Source organism: Myzus persicae, unplaced genomic scaffold (genome assembly GCF_001856785.1).
Source record: "Myzus persicae strain clone G006 unplaced genomic scaffold, MPER_G0061.0, whole genome shotgun sequence".
Lineage (NCBI taxonomy): Eukaryota > Metazoa > Arthropoda > Insecta > Hemiptera > Aphididae > Myzus > Myzus persicae.
The window spans coordinates 276554-300084 of record NW_019103978.1 but is presented as its reverse complement, the minus strand read 5'-3'; the positions used below and the strand labels follow the sequence as shown (position 1 = coordinate 300084).

Sequence of the window (23531 nt, the reverse complement as noted above, 5' to 3'; positions counted from 1 at the left end):
TAATACAATTAATTGTCGGAATTGCTCCTCTTCCTCTATAAGTTATAGGCAGTGAATAAGCAGTACCCTATCGGGAGGTAACACACAATACGAGTACAAGTTCATAATTTCTACTTAAGAAACGTATCCAAATGGAAATTTATATATTAAAATCACTGGACTCATGACAATTAAGCTTAAAAGCGAACTGTGTATACTTCACTTCAGTTGACGATTAATTTGAATTTAATTTCCATTAATGAAAATTTCAATAACAATTATTTACGCTAAGATAGTTAACTTTTAAATGTATGTATAATCATTTCAGTAATTATTTACGATGAATAGTACCATTCAAAGGGAAAAACCAATGAAAATATAATATCTTTATTTTAATTTGCAGTTATTATAAGCAGTGCACATTGCAGTACATAAGGGTAAATGATTATTAGGAAAATATATTGCCAATAATTTACTGAGTTCGATTATTTTACTAATTGATGCATGTACAGTCATTTTTTAAATATTATTTTCACAAATATTTCGATGCATATTAATAACTTCTACAGTATTTTCAGAGTTATTTAATGAGTTTTAGATTGGGATCGGAGTAAGAGAGGTATTGCGTCTTTACGATGCCACTCGTTTGTAGTATTTCTCGAGTTCACACTGTTTCAAATAGTAAAAAAGTTTCAGGGAACGTATATCCTAAACATTGAAATTGAACACATATAGCAGTGACAGCACTTTAATACAAATTGTGAATACAAATAAACAATAAATAAATTGTGTAAGCAAATGCTGTTTCAATGTTTTAATTCAATCCTTGTCGTATTATATGGGTACATTTTTTTAATTGTATTTTGTTTGAATTGATTTATTATTGTTTTTTAAGAATAAATGTACCATTCTTGTAATACAACTAACTTCATTAAACTCTTGTTCATTATGAGGACAATATTTGATTTGATAAACAGTCTTAGAAATTCTATAAAATAAAGTTAAAGATATACAAATTAACATTCACTAATTAATTATAGGTTGGATAAATAGTGAAACATTTATAGGTATTAAAGTACAGTTGTTAATTTCTACAAATTGTATTGCATACCAATACGAATATAACCATACTACTCGTTTAAAAAGCGTTAGTGTTTTGTTTAAATTATTTACTTATAGATGAAAATATATTAAATACTATTTTATGATTAAAAAAATTTAATAAAATAATAAAAAGCTCACTTAGTTTGGATAGCTTGAAAGCGTCTGCTGTTTTAATCACATCCACATATGCTTGTAGTTCAAATCGTCTTTCGGTATTGTTTTGGTTATGCTTAAACACGGCTAATTTGAACGCGGTTTGCACTTCATCAGATCCTTGTTCAAAAATCGCTCCTGTAAAAAAAAAAACAATAACAATAATCATAATACATTCAATGAATTCTTTAATAATTGTGCTAAAAAAAATATCTTCGCAATGCGCTTTAATGGTCATCAGACGTATCGTGCCATAAGATTTATTCACGACTTCACCGTGTAAAGAAAAAGTTGTCCCTTTATCAACCAACCCGATTCCGTATGTCCTTTGGGTCACTGGAAATTTGTCCTTAGTTTTGCACTCCGAATAACTATCTCTTTTTTTCTAATACAAAATCCTATTCTCTTTTAGTCCAGTGCACATTTTGTTCAGCTGATCCCACTAAGGCCCTTCCCTTTCCACTTGCCATCTCCGTGGAACTTCGTCCGAAGAACAGATTCACATTAAATCGTCTAGAAAAGTATTATTAGAATGGTCGTAAGTTTTTATTTTACCCGCCAACCACCACCCGTCATTCGTGTATTGTGTACTAGACAAATATTTGAGCCATTCAGTTTGGGTCACTTCATTGGTTACTGTTCTTGTACATTTATATTACCGTGGTATATTGACCAATCATTATGTTTCATGAAATAGACTCCGGAAAAATATGATAAGTCTTTTGTGTTTCGAACGAAAACCAATCATCATATTTAACCGACCGTTGCTGCCAAGCGGCTTAGTTTTTCAAGAACATTAAATCCGATGATAATAATATTATATTGAAGAAATTGTTGTGTTTATATAAAACTGTCCTGAAAACCTATATTTCTACTCCAATAGTTCAAATTGTTTTACGTAATGAAAAACCTTTACAATTTTTAATACTAAAATAATTCTAAAATTAAATATAATCAATTATGTTATTTGATGCTAATATGATATTACTATATTAGTAAGGTAACTAACCGCTTAAATAATCTAAATAATTTACAATGATAAAATAATAGTTGCAAGTAACTCTAATAAATAATATGTACTTTTAATTCTTATTTTACTTCAAATATAAATTTTTTATTAAATCCTAAGAGAATAAAATATCTGAAAAATAAAATATTTACTATCCTAATGAATGTTGGTTTATAAATTTCTTCTGTGTATTTTTTTTTTAAGGCATTAAGAAATGTCATAAATATTTCAACAGAAAAACATTTATTTTTTTTACAAATACATTTAGATACAATACTCAGTATCAAATTCCGTATGAAATATAAATATGTGTGTTGTACAGAATATTATATTATACTTTTATGTATTGTTAAATGCGAAGTTATATCATATAAATAATGAATTAGTAATACTTAAGATTCTACTTCCTATCGAGTCCAAAATAATTGGAATTATCTAGAAAATAATTTTTTTTTTTAAATTATAAATTAAATTAATTTTAAGGAACCATTTTTTTTTTTTTTTTTTTTTATTTGTAAACTAGAAAATTATACAATCTATACAAATAAGTACAATAGGCATAATGTATGGTTTCTTATAAATTATGTGTGATGGCTTGATGTCTTGGGGGAAGAAACCATCCAGTGAAGGTACTTCGGAATAAGGAACCATTTAAATTATAAATAGCATATAAACACAATATAAATAATTAAAATAACTCGTATGGTGCGACTATAGAAATGATTATAGATTTGAACTTCGAAGAGTACATACTTTACCTATAGTTATCAGATAATTTAAAAAAACGTTGAGTATGGATTATATATTTGTGATTAAACAAATTAACACGTCTAACAAATCCATTGCGATTGCTACGGTTCTAATTAAATAGAAAGCGCCATTGTTTCGATTTAAAGGAGAAGCCCAATTAATTAAAATACATTGTTCTACACCTTTAGTAATTTTGTACATTTTCTGATTTTGTTATATGCAACGTTTATTCGTTTATCCTTTAAATCCAAGGAGGAGAACAACTATCGATCATTCTTATATATGTATAGTAAACCGATAACAATTGAAGTGCTCAAAATACGAAAACAGCTTTTTTTCACCCCGTTTGTTCTGTTTTGATAATTTTGCCCTAAAATCCAATGGCAGTTTTTGTTTTGGAACAATCAAAGTGGAATTTGACTTGGGGGCTAAAATTTTGAATTATTTGTATTGTGTAATGGACTAAAGGGCTCTACCCCCTGTTCTTTTCACTCAATAATCTCCCATCAGTCCATACCAACATCAATGTAGTTTGCAACGACGGCCCAAGGGTTACCTCCCTTTAAACATTGGAATTTAATAATATCTGTACTTTAAAATATTTAAAAATAATGTATACAAAACTTTTTTGTGTAATAATGATAAATTAGTCTTTAATGTATAATTATATTAATATTGTATTATATACAACTCATATGTTTAGTGATATACTCGTACAATGTCATATACTCATATGCTTATATATTGTGTATGTGATAATTGTATGGTATTTTTCAGCATCGAATAACTAATTTTCTCTTAGGTATATTTGAATTGCTTATTTTTTTTACTTACCATAATATTAAATAACAAACAATTTTTGTGACTGAAATAAATAATACAATTAGGTATCAATAAATTCTTTGAATTTAATTTAAAAAAATCAACAATCACAACATCTCCATACAAATTCTGTTGAAATATTATCAACTGTATATATATTGCGGTCCGATGACTTAATACTTTTATATTCTAAATACAAACACCATTACATTTACTTTAGTTTGTTTTAGTTCCAGCCTTGTATATTTGAATAATCTAAAAATTGTAGAAGTGTGTTGACTTAAGTTATAAATTAGTTATAATTTATAATATATTTTAGCTCAAATTATATAAAATATGTGCTTTTTACGGGTAGGTACTCATTTGTTTTTCGTTGATCATAAAATCTTCAACCATCATACTCTTCTTAAGTAATTTAATGTTATTTGTCAGGAGTATTTATTCGTTAGTTTTCATGAGTAATCGAGAATATAACTATTAATTTGTTAAACAAATATATTTTGAATAAATGCAATATACATACACCCCACACATTTTTAGTACCAAAAAAGTGCCTTAATTAAAGTGAATAACAAATTCAGATTACCCCCATAAGTATGATAATTTAATATCGTAATGTGTACGCACGAAAACGTGTAATTTTTAATTTTAATTTTATCAATTAACAACAACGAAGTAGGTAGCCAGTAATTAATAAAACACACTAGACGTGTCATGCGCCTACATATTTTATTATAAAATACACATCATATGAATGCTATGCTTAAAAACTTCAATCCGTACCATATTTGCTCACATGGTATGCATTTCAAATACGTTTCAAGCAACTGACGTAATGGCGTGTACAGTTTACATTCGTGCATTCCAAAGGAGATTTTACTGTCGTGCGAAAAATCGAAATATTCACGATAAAAAAGCAACATCTTTATGGTGCGTTAAACGTAATGTAAAACGTATCCAGTATAAGACTGTTTGTTTAATAATACAATGCTCAACTTATTCTGAAATGTGTTAACGTTATTTCGTGTTCAAAAGATCACTCGAATTTAAATGTTGTCGTATTTTCGGCTTAATCTTCAGTTAATTTTCAGATTATAACTTTATTTATAGACTATTCCATGGTTGTAGTTATGAAAAATAAATTTATAAAATATAAATTAAAGTTTAAAAATCAGTACAAATGAGTACAATATTTATGAACAATGTGAAAAGTAATGAAAAATAATAAATAATCCTCGAGGACTATTAGTGTTCCGATTCCATTGTATTTATATATGGTAGCCGCTAGGTACTATGCGAGTTTTTATAATGTATACGATTCGTGATTGTATTTTATTTCAGAGAAAATAACTTGATATTTTATAAGTTGAAAATCCTGGAAATTGTACATTGTTCCAACTAAATATAAAAACTTAGTTAAAATTAAGTCAAGCTTGGTCAAACTTAACAACAATTTTTCGTCAGAAAGTGATTGTTCGTTTGCAATGCGCGTACAGACTATACAAACTTAAAGATTTTATATTATAATTATTTATAACATTGTGTTATTTTATGATTCGATTAAAATCTTTACAATTACATAATATTTTTAACTATGATGTTCTTATTAAAAACGTTTTTCTTAGTGAAACATTCTAAAATGAGTTTATTCTTTAGCGGTTCTACTCGTAAAATTGTTTGTACAGATTAAAGCACCCTGAACATTACGGCTGTACAAATATTTAGTGTTGATTTTAAATGTTTATAGATATTGTCATCGTTATTTTTAATATTTTTTTTTTCATTGCAGTAAACAAAAAACTAAAAATGAAAGAGAAATGAGTTAAGGAATCTCGACTGCGCGATTTTACTTAAAAGCCGTTCATATTTCTTATGCGTTATTATGCACATGTTTCAGGTTTTGATTCATATTTTCTCGTGGGACATACTGTTGTTGAACAATGTCTGTGGAAAGTCAAATTGTCTGGCCATATAAGATACAGTATTTTGATATATGTGTATTATGTTCGGTCATCTATCATTATGTTATGTAAAACAAATAGCACCGGATAAAATCATCTCCCTCTGCTATCGTTCCGACCTCTCCTCATACACCCTTTATATAGACTATTTTTTCAGTCAGAAAAAAATAAAACATATAATATCTATATAAATAACTATTATGAGTTACCGTTCCGGCGATAAACAAAAAGGCATTTGTCAGTACAAAATAAAAGGCAGCCCTGATAAATTGTTGTCGGGCCGCCACCGAGAGATTGGCTTTCGGTCGGGTGGTGAGGGAATGATGGGTTGGGGTAGGGGTTGAAGCATGTAATGTATATATATATAGAGAGAGAGACAGACAGACAGAATGAGAGGTAGTGAGGAGGAGAAATAGGGATGGTGGTAGTGTGTATCGAACTCTGTGTATCCGTCCGTCGTCAGGAAAAAGGAACGCTAAATTTGTTGCCAAAGACCGTGTCCGGTGATCGGGTTCGTGCCTAACGGAAAAGCAGGACGCAACGGGTGGCAAGCGGAGGTGAACGTTCACGTGCAGAGAGTGACGTAGTCGCATATAGTAGGTATATAGTGATAGCACACACACACACACACACACACACACACACACACACACACACACACCCACACACACATACATACATATTATATACACTATTTTCTGTGTATTCGTAATAATAGTAGTAATAGTAATAGTAGTCGTGTTATATAAACTGTATCGCAGAGGAGTGTATATAAACTGCCGGCACAAAAGCTCCAAGTCCCTATCATCTATCTAACGTGTTTGGTACGCGTCCAAACCACGCCCACCGTCTGTGTCTCACCCTCTCCTCACTCATTCTATCTGTCTCTCTTTCTTCCACTATTGCACTGCCCCCTTCACTTAATCTCACGTTCTTTTTTCCACTCTACTATCGTGTGTTATCCCTAACCCTTACACGCACAACCCTTGCCTTCCCGCTTGTGAGTTTTTGTTTTCCGATCGGCCAGGTTTTCTGATGTAAAACAAATTGATTGCCCCGGATTTTAGCCCGTTTCTTTCCTACCCCTTGCCGATCCCATCACATGTGTGTGTGTGTGTGTGTGTGTGTGTGTATGTATGAGTGTGTCTTTCTCTTTATCAATCCTCCAAGATCCCTCCCCTACGGTCTTCTTCTATCTATCTATCCATCTATCCCACATCAGTGGCCCGGATTGACTTGACGGTTCGTTTTTATCTCTAAATGCCCTAGCACATCAGCCGGGTCACCCAACAGCATATCGGCCGACGAACATATATTGGTAAGTAGGTATCTATATAGTATAAACAAGCCAGATTCTACATGCCCCAATATTTTTTGATCGACTTGGATTAAACTTCAATTTTGCGTTTGATTTGAGTTTCCAGAAAAAAAAAATTATTTAATTAATTTAGTTTAAGGAAGCTGAAAAATACAGGTTTAACGCCATCTGTAAAATATTGACATTTCTATGCTACTTATCCAATAGTTCCATGAGTTCTTCTATTTATTGTTTGTTCTGTTGGAAATATGGTAATATAGCAAAAAAGGTTTGCTTTTGACCAAAATTGATGATTAATATGGTTTTAAAATCTAAAGGTAGTTTGTTGTAAAATTAGTATTACTATTAATATTCTATTAATATTCGATTTCAATTAGTATCATCATGCTATGATGGTTTTCATTGTCAATTATTTATAATTGAATATCAAACTGTATACTTTTAATAAACTCCATTCAAAATAAAATATTTGAAAATTATTTCATAATTATTTATAACATAAAATAGAATCGTTATTTGTTACATATGAAAAATTACAATACATACAAATTACTGCGCACTGTTAAGAATTTTAGTAAAATAGTTCAACTGTAATTAATTAGATAATTATTTGTCTGTAGAATAAACGTTCTGGGACTAAAATGTATATTTTGGACGGTGAATATAACTTTAAATTAAATGTAAAATATTACAATTTTAGATAGTTTTATAACTCAACGTATAATAAAAAATTATAATTTTTTATATTCAGTGTGAAATTACAAAACTTCATACAGTTTTTTGGAAAACTATATTTATATCAACTTCAAATAAAGATTGAATTATATATTGTATAAAATATTTTGATTTTAAATACAGAAGATTCAGAAAATATATTTTTACTTATACAATTTAAATCGTTAAAAAATAAATGTATAAAAAATAACATAAGAACTGATTTATATTTCATATATTATTGTAATTCAAATTTATTCTTGATACTATTTTTTTCACATCATTGATATACCATATTTTCTTTGAAGGCTTGGTATATGAAATAATTTAAGTATAATATCAGTTACAAATTTAAAATTATTACCTCAACGTAGTTTTTGAAAACCTCCTATACATATAATAATTATATTATGTAATAGGTATAACACTTTTTTTTTAAATAAAAATACTTAAAAAAATTTTTTTCTGTCACAGACTAAGTAAAACTATCCTTTTTTTAATTTGTGTAGGTATGTCTAGAGAGATATTCGTATGAGAATGCAAAGTTAGACAGGTATAAATTCGTTTTTTTGATTTGGTAAATTTGAAAATAAACTTTAAAAATATATTTTTTTGATATTTCATTTAAATTTTATTTGCATGTACTTAATGTGTGTTCTAAACTTTTAGCTTATATAATTCCTAGGTGATAATTAATGATTATTAGTACTTTTTTCATACGTGTGAGATATGTTAAGCCAACTATTATATGAATTACATACATTATTGAAACTTAAAGGTATTGCTTACTTAAATGTTATAAACAATTGAAAGGTAAAAGTTATCCAACTACTTAATTGGAAACCAAAGCCATTATTGAATTTTTTTATTTTAATAATCCTCCAACAATAAGTTATAACACGTTGAATTTAACATAAATAATTAAATTATCTTTTTAGAATGCATTCATATTTTATTAACTATTACTACCTTCCTTCATATATTTTATTAAAGATTAATCTACTGTACAGGGCGATTCAATAAGCATGCTCACCCCCATTTTTTCCTCTAATAATAACTTTATTCAAATTTTGATTTTTTCAATTTTTAAATATACTCAATTTGTTTTGTACTACTAAGGAGTGTCTTTTGGCGATACATACTTCTGTTTTTCAAATGAGAACCCTTCTTCTTCAGAAAACTTATCCACTGAACACTTTACAGTTTTCATAGGAAAAAAAGAAGTTATATCTACTATCTCAACATGGAACTCCTTAAATAGTACTAAATATCCCATTCATTTGAAAATACGGTCTTAGCATATTTAAAAATTCTAAAAATCAGATTTTAAATAAACGCATTATTGAAGAAAAATAGGGGAGTGCATGCTTGGCGAACACATAGTATAAATATTAAATAGTTTAAACAAGTGAAACTATATAATAACTAATATAAATAATAACAAAATATTATTTAGTGTTCTTATAATTAATAGCAACTTATGCCAATATTTATAAAAATAAAACAATATAAATTTAATGTGGATAAATCTACGTAGGTAGAAAATGAAAAATGATGTTCAAATGAAATAATTATTTCAGAACAATTTATTAGAAATTTATTGCTAAATATTTCTATTTATTACAAGCTCTTCATAAATAGAAATAGGGACGAAGTTTCATTTATTTTTGTGAATGGTTCAGCTATAGCATTAATTAGCATTTAGCCATTACGGGTTAGTTTATTGAATTCAAACAAGTTATGTTATATTCATTTAATCATGAAAAATAAGAATATACTACATACTATCAATTCCCTACTGTACCAAATATCAATAAAAATGTATTAAATATGTATTTTAAACTATTGGTTAAAATTCAATTTTTTCGTGAAACGGTTTAAACTTAATGATTATTAATTGAATGAATACTTTTAAGTTCAACCTACTTCATTAGTAGTGTACCATACTACCATTATAGCTTAACTATAAGATAAACATTTTGGAAGGTTTTTATCAAGTTGGATATTTTAATTTTAAAACAAAAAAATGTTAATTACATTGAATTTTAGATGGGCGGAGAGAGAAGAGTTTGAGGTCAATCCTTTTTTAAGAGTTAATAAAAAATTATTTAATTAATGAAATAGTATTTTAAATAACATTATTTATGCTTATACTCAAAAATAAATTAATATACAAGTAAATTATAATATTATACAAAATGTAAAATAATCACAATATGATATTGATGAATCTTAGTTTGCTTCGCACTTTTATAAGTGATAAATAATTTCTTGAAAACGAATACATTATTTAAACGAAATTGAGACAAAAATAAGTTATTGGTTATTTAAAATTACTATAGGTTTAATAATATTAATATTATTATTACGTAGTTTATATTTTACTGTTATCTTATTTATCATGGAAATAAAGATCGCCGGTCGCGACCCCGTTTCTTTTATCTTATTATAAAAACCTCCACAGGACCGAAACATCTATTTTTACTGACGGGATTTTCCATATCTTTTAGGAGGGAGCTACGAAAAATAGGTACACGAACACCGTGGATTACTATAAGAGAATCGAGGTTGTGGCGGCCGCGGGCCATCTATAAAATATTTGCCGGGGTACAACGCGCAAAGTTCTTTATATTATACAATCCTAGAGTAATATTTTTTATTGATTTTCGTTTACTCATAAAAGCACATAACGGAAAATAATGAATTCGTGTAATTTATACTGAACGTTTCTTCAACCCCGTTTTTATAAATTAATGGAAATGTCGACAACGTGACATTAGGTCTTACATGACTTACCACGAAATTGTAGAATTTATTATATTCTGTTTATTCGTGTTTTCGAATGAATTAATAACATCGTATATTTATGTGCTTTTACTTTTATCACGAGATACTGTTTATATTATCATATTTTGTTGGTCTAATGCATGGTAAAATTAATTATAGTAATCATGGATCAATAATAGTTACTATTGTTGTATTATATTGTGGTAATAGTGAGAAAAATAAACCATAGCACCTGCAATAATTATTACTCTATCATATCACAAGTTTTTCACATTTAAGAGGAAAAAATCAAACAAACTAATCATGGTAATATTCAATATCAAATTATATTTGTTCGCTCTATACTTTGGATTCTGGAATGTAGATGAAGTAAACCACAGGCGATAATATTATATTTACACAATACTACGTGTATATGTACTCACAATGCAAACTCTTAGCATAGAAGTGTTATAAATCCGTTTTTACTTATTTACTAAACGGTTCCAATCAGTTTTGACAATATAACATATTAGTAATCTTTGATTTAATGTTTAGTAGTGTATCGACACCGTATCATAAATCAAATTAATTACTAAATATATTTATAAATTTAACAATAATTATAATATGATAAATTAATATATATTAGAAACCGTGGAAGGCTTGATTTGAGAAGTTTCACGATCCTAATAATTAGAGAATCATTCATCGGGGAAATTAGTGCTACGGGTAGGTAAATAAAAAATGTTTTTGTGTGTATAAATGTATATGATATATCTATTATATAGATGTCGTAGGCGGGAGAGCCGAGACTATTTTGTCTCTTTTGTCATCCGCACCAGGGTGAGATTTGACGGAGAACTCGTTCAAGAACCGTATTGCCGAGCTTTCAGTGTATAATATAAGTATAATGTATATATATATTATATTCATCTCGACTGGTAGGTATACTATTATAATGTGAAATGCACTGCGCCGTGTCGTCGTCATACACAATAATAATAATAATGATTACAATAATGAAAATAATAATAATAATAATAATGATGATGATGATGATAATAAGACTATTGTTGTCGGTTTCTATAGGAAACTATAGAAATAGGGAAAGTAGAATACTCGCATACACACAACACACACATGCGCGCGCACACACACACACACACACACACACACACACACACACACACACACACACACACACACACACACACACACACACACATATATTAGACAAGGTACCGGGGGATGAACAGAAATATCCTNCACACACACACACACACACACACACACACACACACACACACACACACACACACGCGTCAGACAAGGTACCGGGGGATGAACAGAAATATCCTTCTGGGTCTGGTGGCAGGCGTCATGGGTGGCGAACCCTGCCCCGATTCCGTAGTCAGACGGCATTCCGGGTTTTCGAATCGTCTCCGTACTTATACGTTTACATGTACGTAACATTATTATGCAAGCATATACCTTGTCCGTAAATCATAATATATAATATTCACGTATGTGATTATTATTATTGTATTCGTGTAATGTCGGAGTCAGGGGTGAATGACGGCGAAAGGATTCAGTCGGTGGGCGGTGACGAACATCGTCGCAACGATTCGCTTGTTAATTAAACACGCTCCATCGGTGGCTGCGTCTCTGTGTTGTACGTTTAAATATCGCAATAAAGCGAAGTCTGTGCGCCTCTACAAAGACGATTTATAATAAGAAACTATTGACTGTTTACTTCGTCTTTGAGCTTGATTAGTGTAGAGTATGCCGAATAACAAGACCTTCAAAGGGCGGTGCATTGGTGAAAATTATCAGGGCGACAAACAAAACCATAACGGTGCAAAAAAAATGTGTGTGTACCTAGTCTCTTGAAAATGTAAGAACACGACAATGCCAGATGAGGAGTAGTGTTATGGTGTAGTCTGATTACATGTTTAGTGCGTAAGACCCGTCTGATGATGATGTAATATTATTGCTTGCAGCTCTATGCACTATACAATAAACGATGAAACTTTCGCGGGAAGTCATTCAATGTCGTCCTCCCCAAATATTAGTTAAGTTGGTAGAGTGGTATGCGAACCTAGTTTCAGAGTACCTATACTCGACTTACACTTTTGCATATTTAGTTTTTGCGTTTAATGCAGCCGTTTCAGAACATCAGGATCAAACATTTTACGATTAAAAATACAACTAACCGGAGAACCGTTTTCGGGGGGAGGGGTTGCAACGACGCTGTCTAAACTTTTTGCTAATTTAATTTCTATTGTAAAAAAATTTATATTTCTTTGATATTAATTGTATCAATAATTAATAATAGTAACTATAATCATTTTTCTGTTTATATATGTATAACACGCAAAATTCATCATTAGACCGCCAACTAAATACGAAAATCGGGCCAACCCTTTCTATACACTGAATATGCTGTCGACATTCAGCACCGTATTACTATTATTATTATATTTTAGTTGTGTCGAATTCACAGGCATTTCTGCAGACGATGGGCGACAATGTTTGTAACACGTATGTCCCTTTACCCCTCCACGCATTACTAAACACCAGCATTTGGTCACACTCGCGTACGTGAGCGATTCACTTCGCGCTAATGGCCGGTTTATTTGTGCGACGATTTTCCCCAATCGCCACACTCGGTTTCTCGCAGTGTGTTTTTGTCGTGGAATTATAATCTGGATATTCGGCCTTCGTGTTACTATAGCAGATTTAAACTGTCCACCGTTTTCATTAATATTATAAACTACCTGGCAAGTAGAAACGTTGAAGTACGTTTTTCGTAAATTGCAATTAAAAACTTAATAAAATAACTAGATGGGTACGTAGTTAGATGTAGTTTCGTGGCAAGAATTATTGTTATGAAGATTTTCGACCTTCCAGAAGGGGGAGTGAACCTAAATGGACGAACGGCCACTGACAGTTATACAACTGTATGGCTATAAAATGTATACCTATATTATACGAGTAAGCATGTAAGTATATATTATATAATACTGTAATATAGTGGTAGTACACTAGCTTGGCGAGTAAAACTAATGATGAGGCAGTGTAGTACCACCATAACATGTGGTAGGGTCAGAAATTTGTAGGGAGGGAAAATGGGGGGTGGGGGTGGTCGGAATCACCGGATTTTAATTAAATCTGGTCTGACGGTCGGCCATGCAAGCGTCCGGTGTTGTCATAATCACGTGCCAGTCATACCGAACGCGCACGCGCACGTTATCGTCATTGTTCCGACCGATTGAACGACGACGACGTCGCCGTCGGCAGCCCAACGATATTCCAACGCAGTGGTCGTGCCCGACGAAGGTAAAACGACTGTGATTGCAATCGGAGTCGTAATATGATAAATACTTAAAATAGTAATATTATGTCCATGTGGAAACGGCGCTGATGAAATTGTAATGACTAATGACCATAACCACGCCTGTCACGTGCGGAAAATTCGTCAAATTCGCCTCATTCGTTAAAAACCGTGTGATGCGTATACATTACTATACAACGAAGGATTTTCGAATCGAATAATAATTAACACTAAATCAGTCCAAATGTATTATTATAAAAGCAAACAAATCATTTTCGTAATATACAAGATACACTGATGTCTCTGTATCCCTTGCAACGAGTGTATCGAAAAACCCTTTCATAGTTTAAAACTACTGATATTGATTAACAAAAGTTGTCAAATGAAAAACTTGAATGGTACGAACGTTTTTCGGTTAATTTCAACTTAAGGCATTTATAGACACCTTTACATAAATTCCGAATATTGTGTATACATTACATGCATTGTTTATTTGTTTGACGTTTTTTTAATCTTATACCCACAAAAATATAACATCTACGATCTACATGAAAAATAAAATATAATAATTTTCATTAATTCTTACTTTTAAATTAATCAAAAATATTTCAAATTTATAAGAAAATAATATACATTTAAACCTGAGGATATTTTCTTATTTATATTCAAAAGTATAGATATTAAAAGATATCGTGTTGTTGAGGACAGTTAATGACAAAAAAATGTCAGTAACTCTAATAACCGATTCTTTTTAAAGTCCACAACATTTTATACAAATATTATTGTAAGTAAATTTATTTTTTATATTTTTTATGATTTTGTTGAATAAATAAATACTTTAATTATATGGTCTGTACCCAATGGGGTGACAGACAACAAGTTTATTATTATGTAAACGTATTGTGTATACGACGTTGAGTATAAACTTGTAAATTTAACTTACAAAATATTGATAATATTATGTTTAGATACATTTTAGAAAACACCGAGTTATACATAAAATCAATACGTCAATGTAGTGATATTGCATATCCAAAGCGCCGTCTGGATAATAATAATATTGTTGCCATGCAATGGCTAATGAATGATAATAATACAATATTAATTAGAGACAAAATTTGTAATTAAATTAACATGTTGTACATGGAATCGATTTATGTTAATTGCTAATATGATTACTATTATCTGGTTAACTTTGTAAACATTATGTTATGGTGTAGTGTGAATAACGTTGTTATTTTACCGAAATGAGCTACCTGAATAGAATAAGATAAATAAAAGGGCAAAATATTGTGAGTTTGAAAAATAATTAATACATCTTGGTGAAATTATAGCATTAAATAAACTTATATATTTTTAATTTGTATAATATAATGTTATAGCTGAAATTACTAGTTGGTTTAAGTTGTATTGTTTATGAGGATGATTATATTTGTCTATTATTAAAAAAAAAATACAAAACCTATTTTACTTTTGAGAAAACACACATATTTTATTATTGCTTACAGTATTATTTAGTCTGTTTCATGTTTACAAAATATACGATCATTTTCTGTTTATTCATAAAAGCGTAGTATTAATTTCAAATAATAATATTTTATAAGTTATTAAAATTCTTTAAAATGTTCAAAAGGAATTTCTGGCATTTGAAACAAAAACTTTTTTTTTAATTTCAATATTGAAATTCCCAAATCAGTGTTATAGGTTTTATACGAAGAATCACTTTAAAAATACATAATAAAAGTTTGACAATAATCGATAGTAATATTTTCAAGCTAAAAATATTAATGTTAAGTATTTACTTATTTCACAATTTGTTTTGGTTGCTTTAAATTAATACTTAATGCTTTTACTCTCATAAATAAATATATTTGTTTTTTAATAATCAACTATTACTTTATATTAACAAATAAATTGGTGTATAAATAGTGTATATTAAGAATATCGCAAAGTTCTATAAATAAATAAATCTAGTTCTACTAAAATTATTTTTAAAACCAACTCAAAAGAATAATTTATTTTCATAAAAGAATATGAACGTTGGCTAGATATATTTATTTCGTGCTGATTCATCTAAGTGTCCATTCAGTTGGGTTAGGAGATTTGTAATCGGTCGGAAACTAAAAACACGGTTTTACTACCGTTCTCGGAAGTATATCCGGTCTTTACAGAAGGTTTTAGCTGTATAGTGTATTTCTCTCCTCTCTCTCTTTCCATTTCACTCTCTTTTTATATGATTTTTTTTTTGCACCCTTGTGATTTTTATTTCGAATTATATGACCGGAAAACAAGGCTTTTGGACTGTGTCCAACACCTCCAGACAAGACCTTTGAACCGGTCTTGGAAAACGGAAATGCTCTTATCCCTAACACAGCGGTCGCTCGACCAGTGCCAGCAACGACCAACCGTTCCGGTATACGAGCATGTTAAAACTACAGGAAAAAATGCAACGTAATCTCTCGAATATTAACATAGCCATGGCAGCGTGTGTGGGCACTGGTCACTTATCAGACGTGGAGATCTAGAAAAAAAGGATTACCTATGGCAACGTTTGAAACATTAAAAAAAAAATCTTCAGGCTCCCCGTAAATAATACGACGTGTATGTAGGTACCTAAAGTTTTTACTAGGACACCCGCAGATAAGAGAATAACTGCAGGGGTGATAACGGTTAAGTAACCGCTGCGCGTGGAAAATAAATAAATTATCTCGGAACGGAAAGGCGTGTAATAAGCAGAAAATGTGTAGTGCCGAATTCCAGGAGAAAAATTTCCCCATAACAACTACCTACTACGCTATATTTTTGGAGAAAAAGAAACTCATAATTAGTTAATGTTTTTTGTTTTATTTGGGTGTTTGACATTATACACGATGTACATTGTTAAATTATGATATACATCGACTTTAATCATATTAGATTACTTATTTGCAATAATACCAGATTGGTATGAAATAATATAACAATTCTCAATAATTGTTATCATAAAATGAAAATTCGAGGTTTTCACTTGATCGTATAATCGACGATAAATAATTTATTTAAATATAAAAAAAAAATTATTCTGCTAAAAGAATTTGACTAAAACATAAAAACATAATTATTTAAATAACTTTAATAGATTTGTTAGGTTAAAGACTCGACTTTACTCGAGGATGGAACCACAAAGCATTGTTGTTTAACAACCGAAATTATTGTAAGTGCCATTATAAAGCATACAGGCGTAATATGATATCTCATAAATTTATAATTTTATAATTAATTATGTCTATATTATAATGAAGAATTTTAGTTTTTAGTTTTTTTTTTTTATATTTGAAGCAATTTACATGTTTTTCCTCGCCAATTGTGTTACATTTTTACTATAAATAAACCTAAATGAACTTTTCCGGCCTTTTATCATGCTATAAAGTCAGGCTGGATGGATTTCAATATTGGGCTGGTTTCGTAAACATTCCTTAAAGGTCATGTACGCCTGATTAATCTATTCACTTTTTATTTTTATAAATTAATGATTCTCGTGTTTTAACATAATTTGAGGGAGAAAAAATGAAAATAATAAGGGTCATTAGTCTTTTGATAACTGTGCATTTATTAAAAAATTATTAATTACTCTTAAAATTACTAAATTTTTTTTTAAAACTAATCATAGAAATTAGTATAGTAGATTATGGCTTCCTTTTTTTTTTCACTTTCACTGACTTTATGAGATTTTGTCCTTTTTATGAGCAATTAATTAGTCATTTTTTTAGATGTTCATATACTCTGTATGTAATTTTGTTATTAAAATTCAATTTAATAGAAAAAAAAAATGAAAATTGTCATGAACTGTTTTTGAACGGAAAGTTTAATTTAAAATAATTATTCTCTGTTCGATCCAGACATTCGATTATTGTCAATATTTTATTTATTATTTTTATCGAGTTGCAACATTATAATATATTACATAGATATCGCGATGAATGAATTGCCTGAAATTTCGAAATTCAATAACACACAACTTCGGGTTATTCATGGAATACAGCTTAAGGCCATCATATTGGGTAGGGAACGAAAAAACAAAATAAAAAATAAAAAATAACAATAAGACTACCATCGCCGTCGAACACAGTTTAAAACGAGAATCTCTGCAGTAGCAGAGAGACCCCTATCCGAACACACGGTTGAGCGAATTTAAAGGGTCTGCAGGGTTATATGATTCTTCTTTTTATTTATTTTTTAGGTTATCCCTGTTTTTACTTTTTACCCCTGTTCGTCCCCGGCTACTAAAACCAGTGTAATTCTTCAGCCACCGTATTTTTTTTTTTTAACGTCATAATGGCCGGAGTTCAAGTCCAGAGATTTCGGCCATGAAATATCGCCGTCCAGCCAATTTATTATCCCCTCTCCCTCCTTTGGTCTCGGCTCGAATAATCATCCACGGCGGTCCACCATCGGTAGGTATACCTATACATACTTACATATGTACATACATACATACATACATGCATACATACATACATACATACTTACATACATACATGCATACATACATACATACATATATATATTCATACATACCTACTTCATTCATTCACTGTACAGATTATTCGGGAATTCTGTTGCAGGTCTGGTTAAGCACTAGTGCAAACGGTATACAGTAGATTTTCGTCGCTCGCTTTTTTTTTTTAAATAAAAAAAATCACCGTTATGCCTTTTTTTGGTGATTTCCTATAACAGGTCGTCCGGTCGGTGAAAGAGCACGCATCAAAGACGCCGACGGTCGGAAGAAACAAAAACACACGAGATTGGCGGCGGATACGCCCAAAGTTCAATAAAAGTCACATGCTCTGACCATAAACATTCCAACGATATCTCGCCTCTGACCCCCTTTTCCTCTCTCTGCGTCTATTCATCCCCCAACACAACCACCCACCGGGCGAAATGACCGTCGCCGCCTTCGTGCCGATCAATGATTCCCGTTCATAATAATATTATCGTAGATGCCATCTTTTAACGCTTTACCCTCCAAAATTGATTTCACACACCAACGAGTTAAACAGTTTAACTGTGATAGTCGAAGGGAATGATGATAATAAAAAATAGATGCACATCTTTATTGTGAATAGACAGGGCGTTCGTAAAATATGTGACACGAATTAGACCAACGTACCTACATGCGTAAATTCACTTCACATCCCTAACATTAGGAAATGTCTGTGTACCTGTAATTGCGTACCAGACTTATTTAATTAGGTAGGTACATACATTAGTAACGTAAGATGTTTAATATTTAATATTTGAGGATAAAGTAAAATAAATGTCATCGTTTAGTTAATAAAAAAACTAGGTAGTGTTATGTCGTACCGAATGGTTTAAAAAAAATTTAACAACACCATAATTGTAACCTAAACAAGACTGAAACTAAAAAATTTTTAAAAATAATTATTAATATACATTTTCAATTTACTGGCATTTAAATTTATATTTTTATACAAAATACTTCAGAATTTCCAGCATAATGTTTAGTAAAATTGCAAGCAATTAGAAACGGGTAATTATAGCGTGTTTTATGTTCAATTATAATAAAACATCAACATATTTACAGTTTGTATTTTTTGCTCTACACATCAGAACATTTCAAACAAACGCCATTTGAACACTTGATTTTCAAACATAAAACAAATGCTAATTTAAAATAATGCAATTATGTTAATATAATAATTAAAGTATTTCGTGACATGTATAAAAAAGTATTATACAATAAGATTAACTAGATTTGGACCGCTTGTTTGTTTTGGATACGTATACAAAACAACTGTGTTTCCGTAAGTTTTTAGATGTGTGAGGTTGGCGATGAAGTTTCACTGTTATAATACATATGAATTTATAAATTACTCTGCTCTGTAAATTTAAAATTATTCTAGTCATTTATTTCGGGGTTTTGCCAAAAAGTAAAAGCGTTCCGTATACCATATATAAATCGCCAGTGTTTGGCACAAATTCACAAAGTTTGGCCAAACATAACATATATATATAATGTATAGTTATGATATTATAACTTACTTTAAATTGTTAAAAAAAAGTTAATTTAAACTGTGCATTTAATGTATTATACAAGCTCACATGAATTATTCCAGTTTAATTTATATATGTTATCTACATCGTGTTAGATAAAAAAACCAACATTATTTTAATTTTAACTAATTTAATTTTAAATACAAACATATACAGCGAGAATAATATAAATAATCAATTATTCAACAAATTAAAAAAATCATATTAACTTGAGCGTAGAAGAAAATAACGTAAAAACATAACAAACAAACATGTACAAAATAACACAAACATATTGTATTATTGCAATGTTTGGATTAAATTAAAATATTAAAATTTAAACGATTGCGAAAGCACAAAAAAAAATATAAATATAATATTTTATTACTAGAAAAAGGAACTTTAAAGTATTGTTTTCTCATTGATATAATACAGCCACAGTGCCACACTATATACTATGTACAATAGTATACAGGTACTATGTGATTCAATAGACAGGTAGACGACATTTGAATTTCGTTATATATTTGAAGTTAACAATTTAACAACTTCAGCGAAGCTCATAGCATTTATGAAGATGAAAGACTTATGTATTGAAATATATAATATAAGTAGACTTTACAATTACATTCAGACGACTTGCACTCTTTTATGAGACCCGAAATTATTTAAAACTGTATTTATTGTTTGTGTGAACAAAATATGTATGTACCTATTTAATAGTTTCTCACAATGGCAGATAATGTTAAATATTCAATCCTATAATTTTCATCTTAAGTAGGTATAGCACACAGTGGCACAGTATACCCCCATAACCATTAGATTAAATACTAAAAATAATTTAACATCTAACAACTTCAATGTTGTGATACTTGATTTTTTGATTTTTCCGATTTTTTTGGTCATCATTTAAAACGAATGATATGCGTCAATACTCGATTCATTCTCATAATATAATATAATAACAGTCAAGACAATAAATTGGATTTTGTTGTCTTACCAAGTGGCTACTTTGTATGATTTAACACAATAATCACTCGATTAATGTTAGTGTGATCAAAATAAATAGGTACGTTTTTCATTTTATTAATAATATCATTTTTTATTAGAAATCATTAAATTCGGACAATTATTATGTTTCAATTGATAATTTCTTTGTGAGTACATTAATACTACTAACATGAAGTATTGTTATATTAATAGATACCTACCTAACTGTAATAACAGTTATTGTCTTATGCAGACAATTTTAGTCAAACGTACTCTAAGATAATATTTATAGACTAGTATATTCAAAGGTTTATAACTGTCATAATTTAAAAAATATTTGTTCTCATTCAATTATCACATTTAGTCGTAGGTATGTAAAGTTAATATTATTATATTTCTTAATAAGAAGAATTCATATTTTTTAAATATTTTATAATTACTTTTTAGCAGACTCAACGCTTTCTAGTTTAAAATATCTTTCTATCCTACTTAAATCATCTTCAACTTACATATTAAGGATGATTTCGACGTCATTCAACAATTTTGTTTACTTAGACTTAAGATCCAAATAGTTTTTGGTTATTAATAAATTTATTGATTAAATGATATACCTACATAAATGATTAAAGCAAATTCTTAATATAAATACATGTGGGAGAGTTTATTTTTTCAATGAATTAAGTATAATTACTAAATTGCTTAGACAATACCTAATAAGTAATAATTAATTACATAAATGTTCTTTAATTAAACATTTGTCTTAAAACGTAGTTTTTGCCATTGTATATTACACGCTTTTGTCATGCCCTTTTATGAAAATAAGTTTCATTGACCCATGGTAAATATATGTGACCAATGTATGTAGCGATGAAACCAAACTAGATAACCAAACCCATAAAATTATCTCCAATATTTAAATTGCCGATTTATTGCTCGTTCTCTTATTAATTGTGTGTTCTTATAGGTAATTATTTAGTTAGTTTTTCAAACTATTGTAACAATAATAGTAACATATACAGTCGTAGAAACATTTCCTATTTCCAGTTATATTGAAATTGTAAAAACTGGTTAGTTTCTTTGTGACACATTTTTTGTACATCTATCTTCTACATAGAAAAAATGTAAAGCATGAGTTATGTTCTACTTGACTATTTTTTTAAAAATGAAGTCTATAAATAATCTTCAAGCATTCGAAACTACTCATACTTAAACCTAAATGTGTAATGAAAAAACTTAACTTTTTATTGCCAGTCTATCAATTGCACTTTTTTAAAAATGAACATAACTTTTTTGGAATTTCATTGTTATGTTGTATACTTCAATTGAATTTAATGTTCATAATACAATAACTGTTATTAACATTATATTCTATTTAAAATGTGTTTAGTTTAATTACCATATATTTTAATATATTGTGATTTATTCGTACCACATTTACTTTCAAATGAATTGGTTCTAATGACTTTTTTAAAATCGTAATGTCACCCAAATATAAAAAAAACTTTTAATTTATAATTTATAAGCCTTTTAACAAAACTTTTAAGAACTCTATAAGAAATCTTACATCTTCAACAAAAGCAGTCAATATACTTATCAAATAAATAAATGAAACTTATATCCACAAACTAATTTAATATAATCGCGAATAATGTAAATAATATAATTATATTGGCTACTACCTCAATACTAAAAATATAATTTCTATAAATCTCACAAATTTAACAAATCGAACAATAATATTTAAAACTTCTAGTAAAATCATCTCTAAGTCAAAACGTAATAAAAGAAAATTATAGGTATGCCTAACGAAGATAAACTTACGAAACGTGGGATTAAAAAAATAAACGACGGGAACTCGATTCTTCCATCATAGGTCACTTGATGGGAATTCAAATCTTTTTTATATGATTATAATTTATTTATTGGCTATTTGTATTATCTTATTATGATCACTTTTAAAATTCATATATTTTAATATTTATTGTTCAAATATATCTTGTAATATATTACGAATTAAAGTATTGATATTTTATATTATTGTTATTAATGCCACGTATAAATGTAGAAAGTTATTTCTTTCACTATCTAAGTATAAATCACGTTAGACAGATACTTACAATCGATAGTCAATTAAAATTTCCTTTAATGCACAATATGTTTAGATTATAATATTATTAAATTGGTGTATTACCGACAATGAACCTATAATCATTGTGAATACAAAAAAAAAATGCATTAAAACAATAAAAAATAAAAATAAACAATACCTATAGGTAAGAAAAAATTTTAAAATTCCATCACACGTTAATATATCGAAGGTGATCACTGAATCTCGGACATCTTTGTTAATTATACCACTAGATATAATATGTGCCTATTAAACCTTTTGGTGTACAGTGTTTACGTCCGGGCTTAGATATTCGAACGTTCTGAGCCAGATAAAAATATACTTCCTGTATTTCAGAGGGATAATGGGAGAGGTTGATATGTCCTCGGTTCATTTAACTGCTTTAAAACTCCCTGGAATTTAGATTGTATAAAGCGATGTTTTACATTTTCACGATAATGGTTTTTCTTTTTCCGCCGTTATTTTGT

At 29.3% G+C, this 23531-nt stretch overlaps 1 protein-coding gene across 1 annotated transcript in view; it reads right to left on the bottom strand.

The window, feature by feature from the left end:
• Positions 1-23531, bottom strand: part of LOC111037125 (glutamate receptor 1-like) — a 182551-nt gene that overhangs the window by 147749 nt on the left and 11271 nt on the right. The window contains exon 2 of the mRNA XM_022319501.1: positions 1222-1374. Within this exon, the coding sequence (XP_022175193.1) occupies positions 1222-1374 (153 nt within the window). The remainder of the gene's footprint in view (positions 1-1221; positions 1375-23531) is intronic.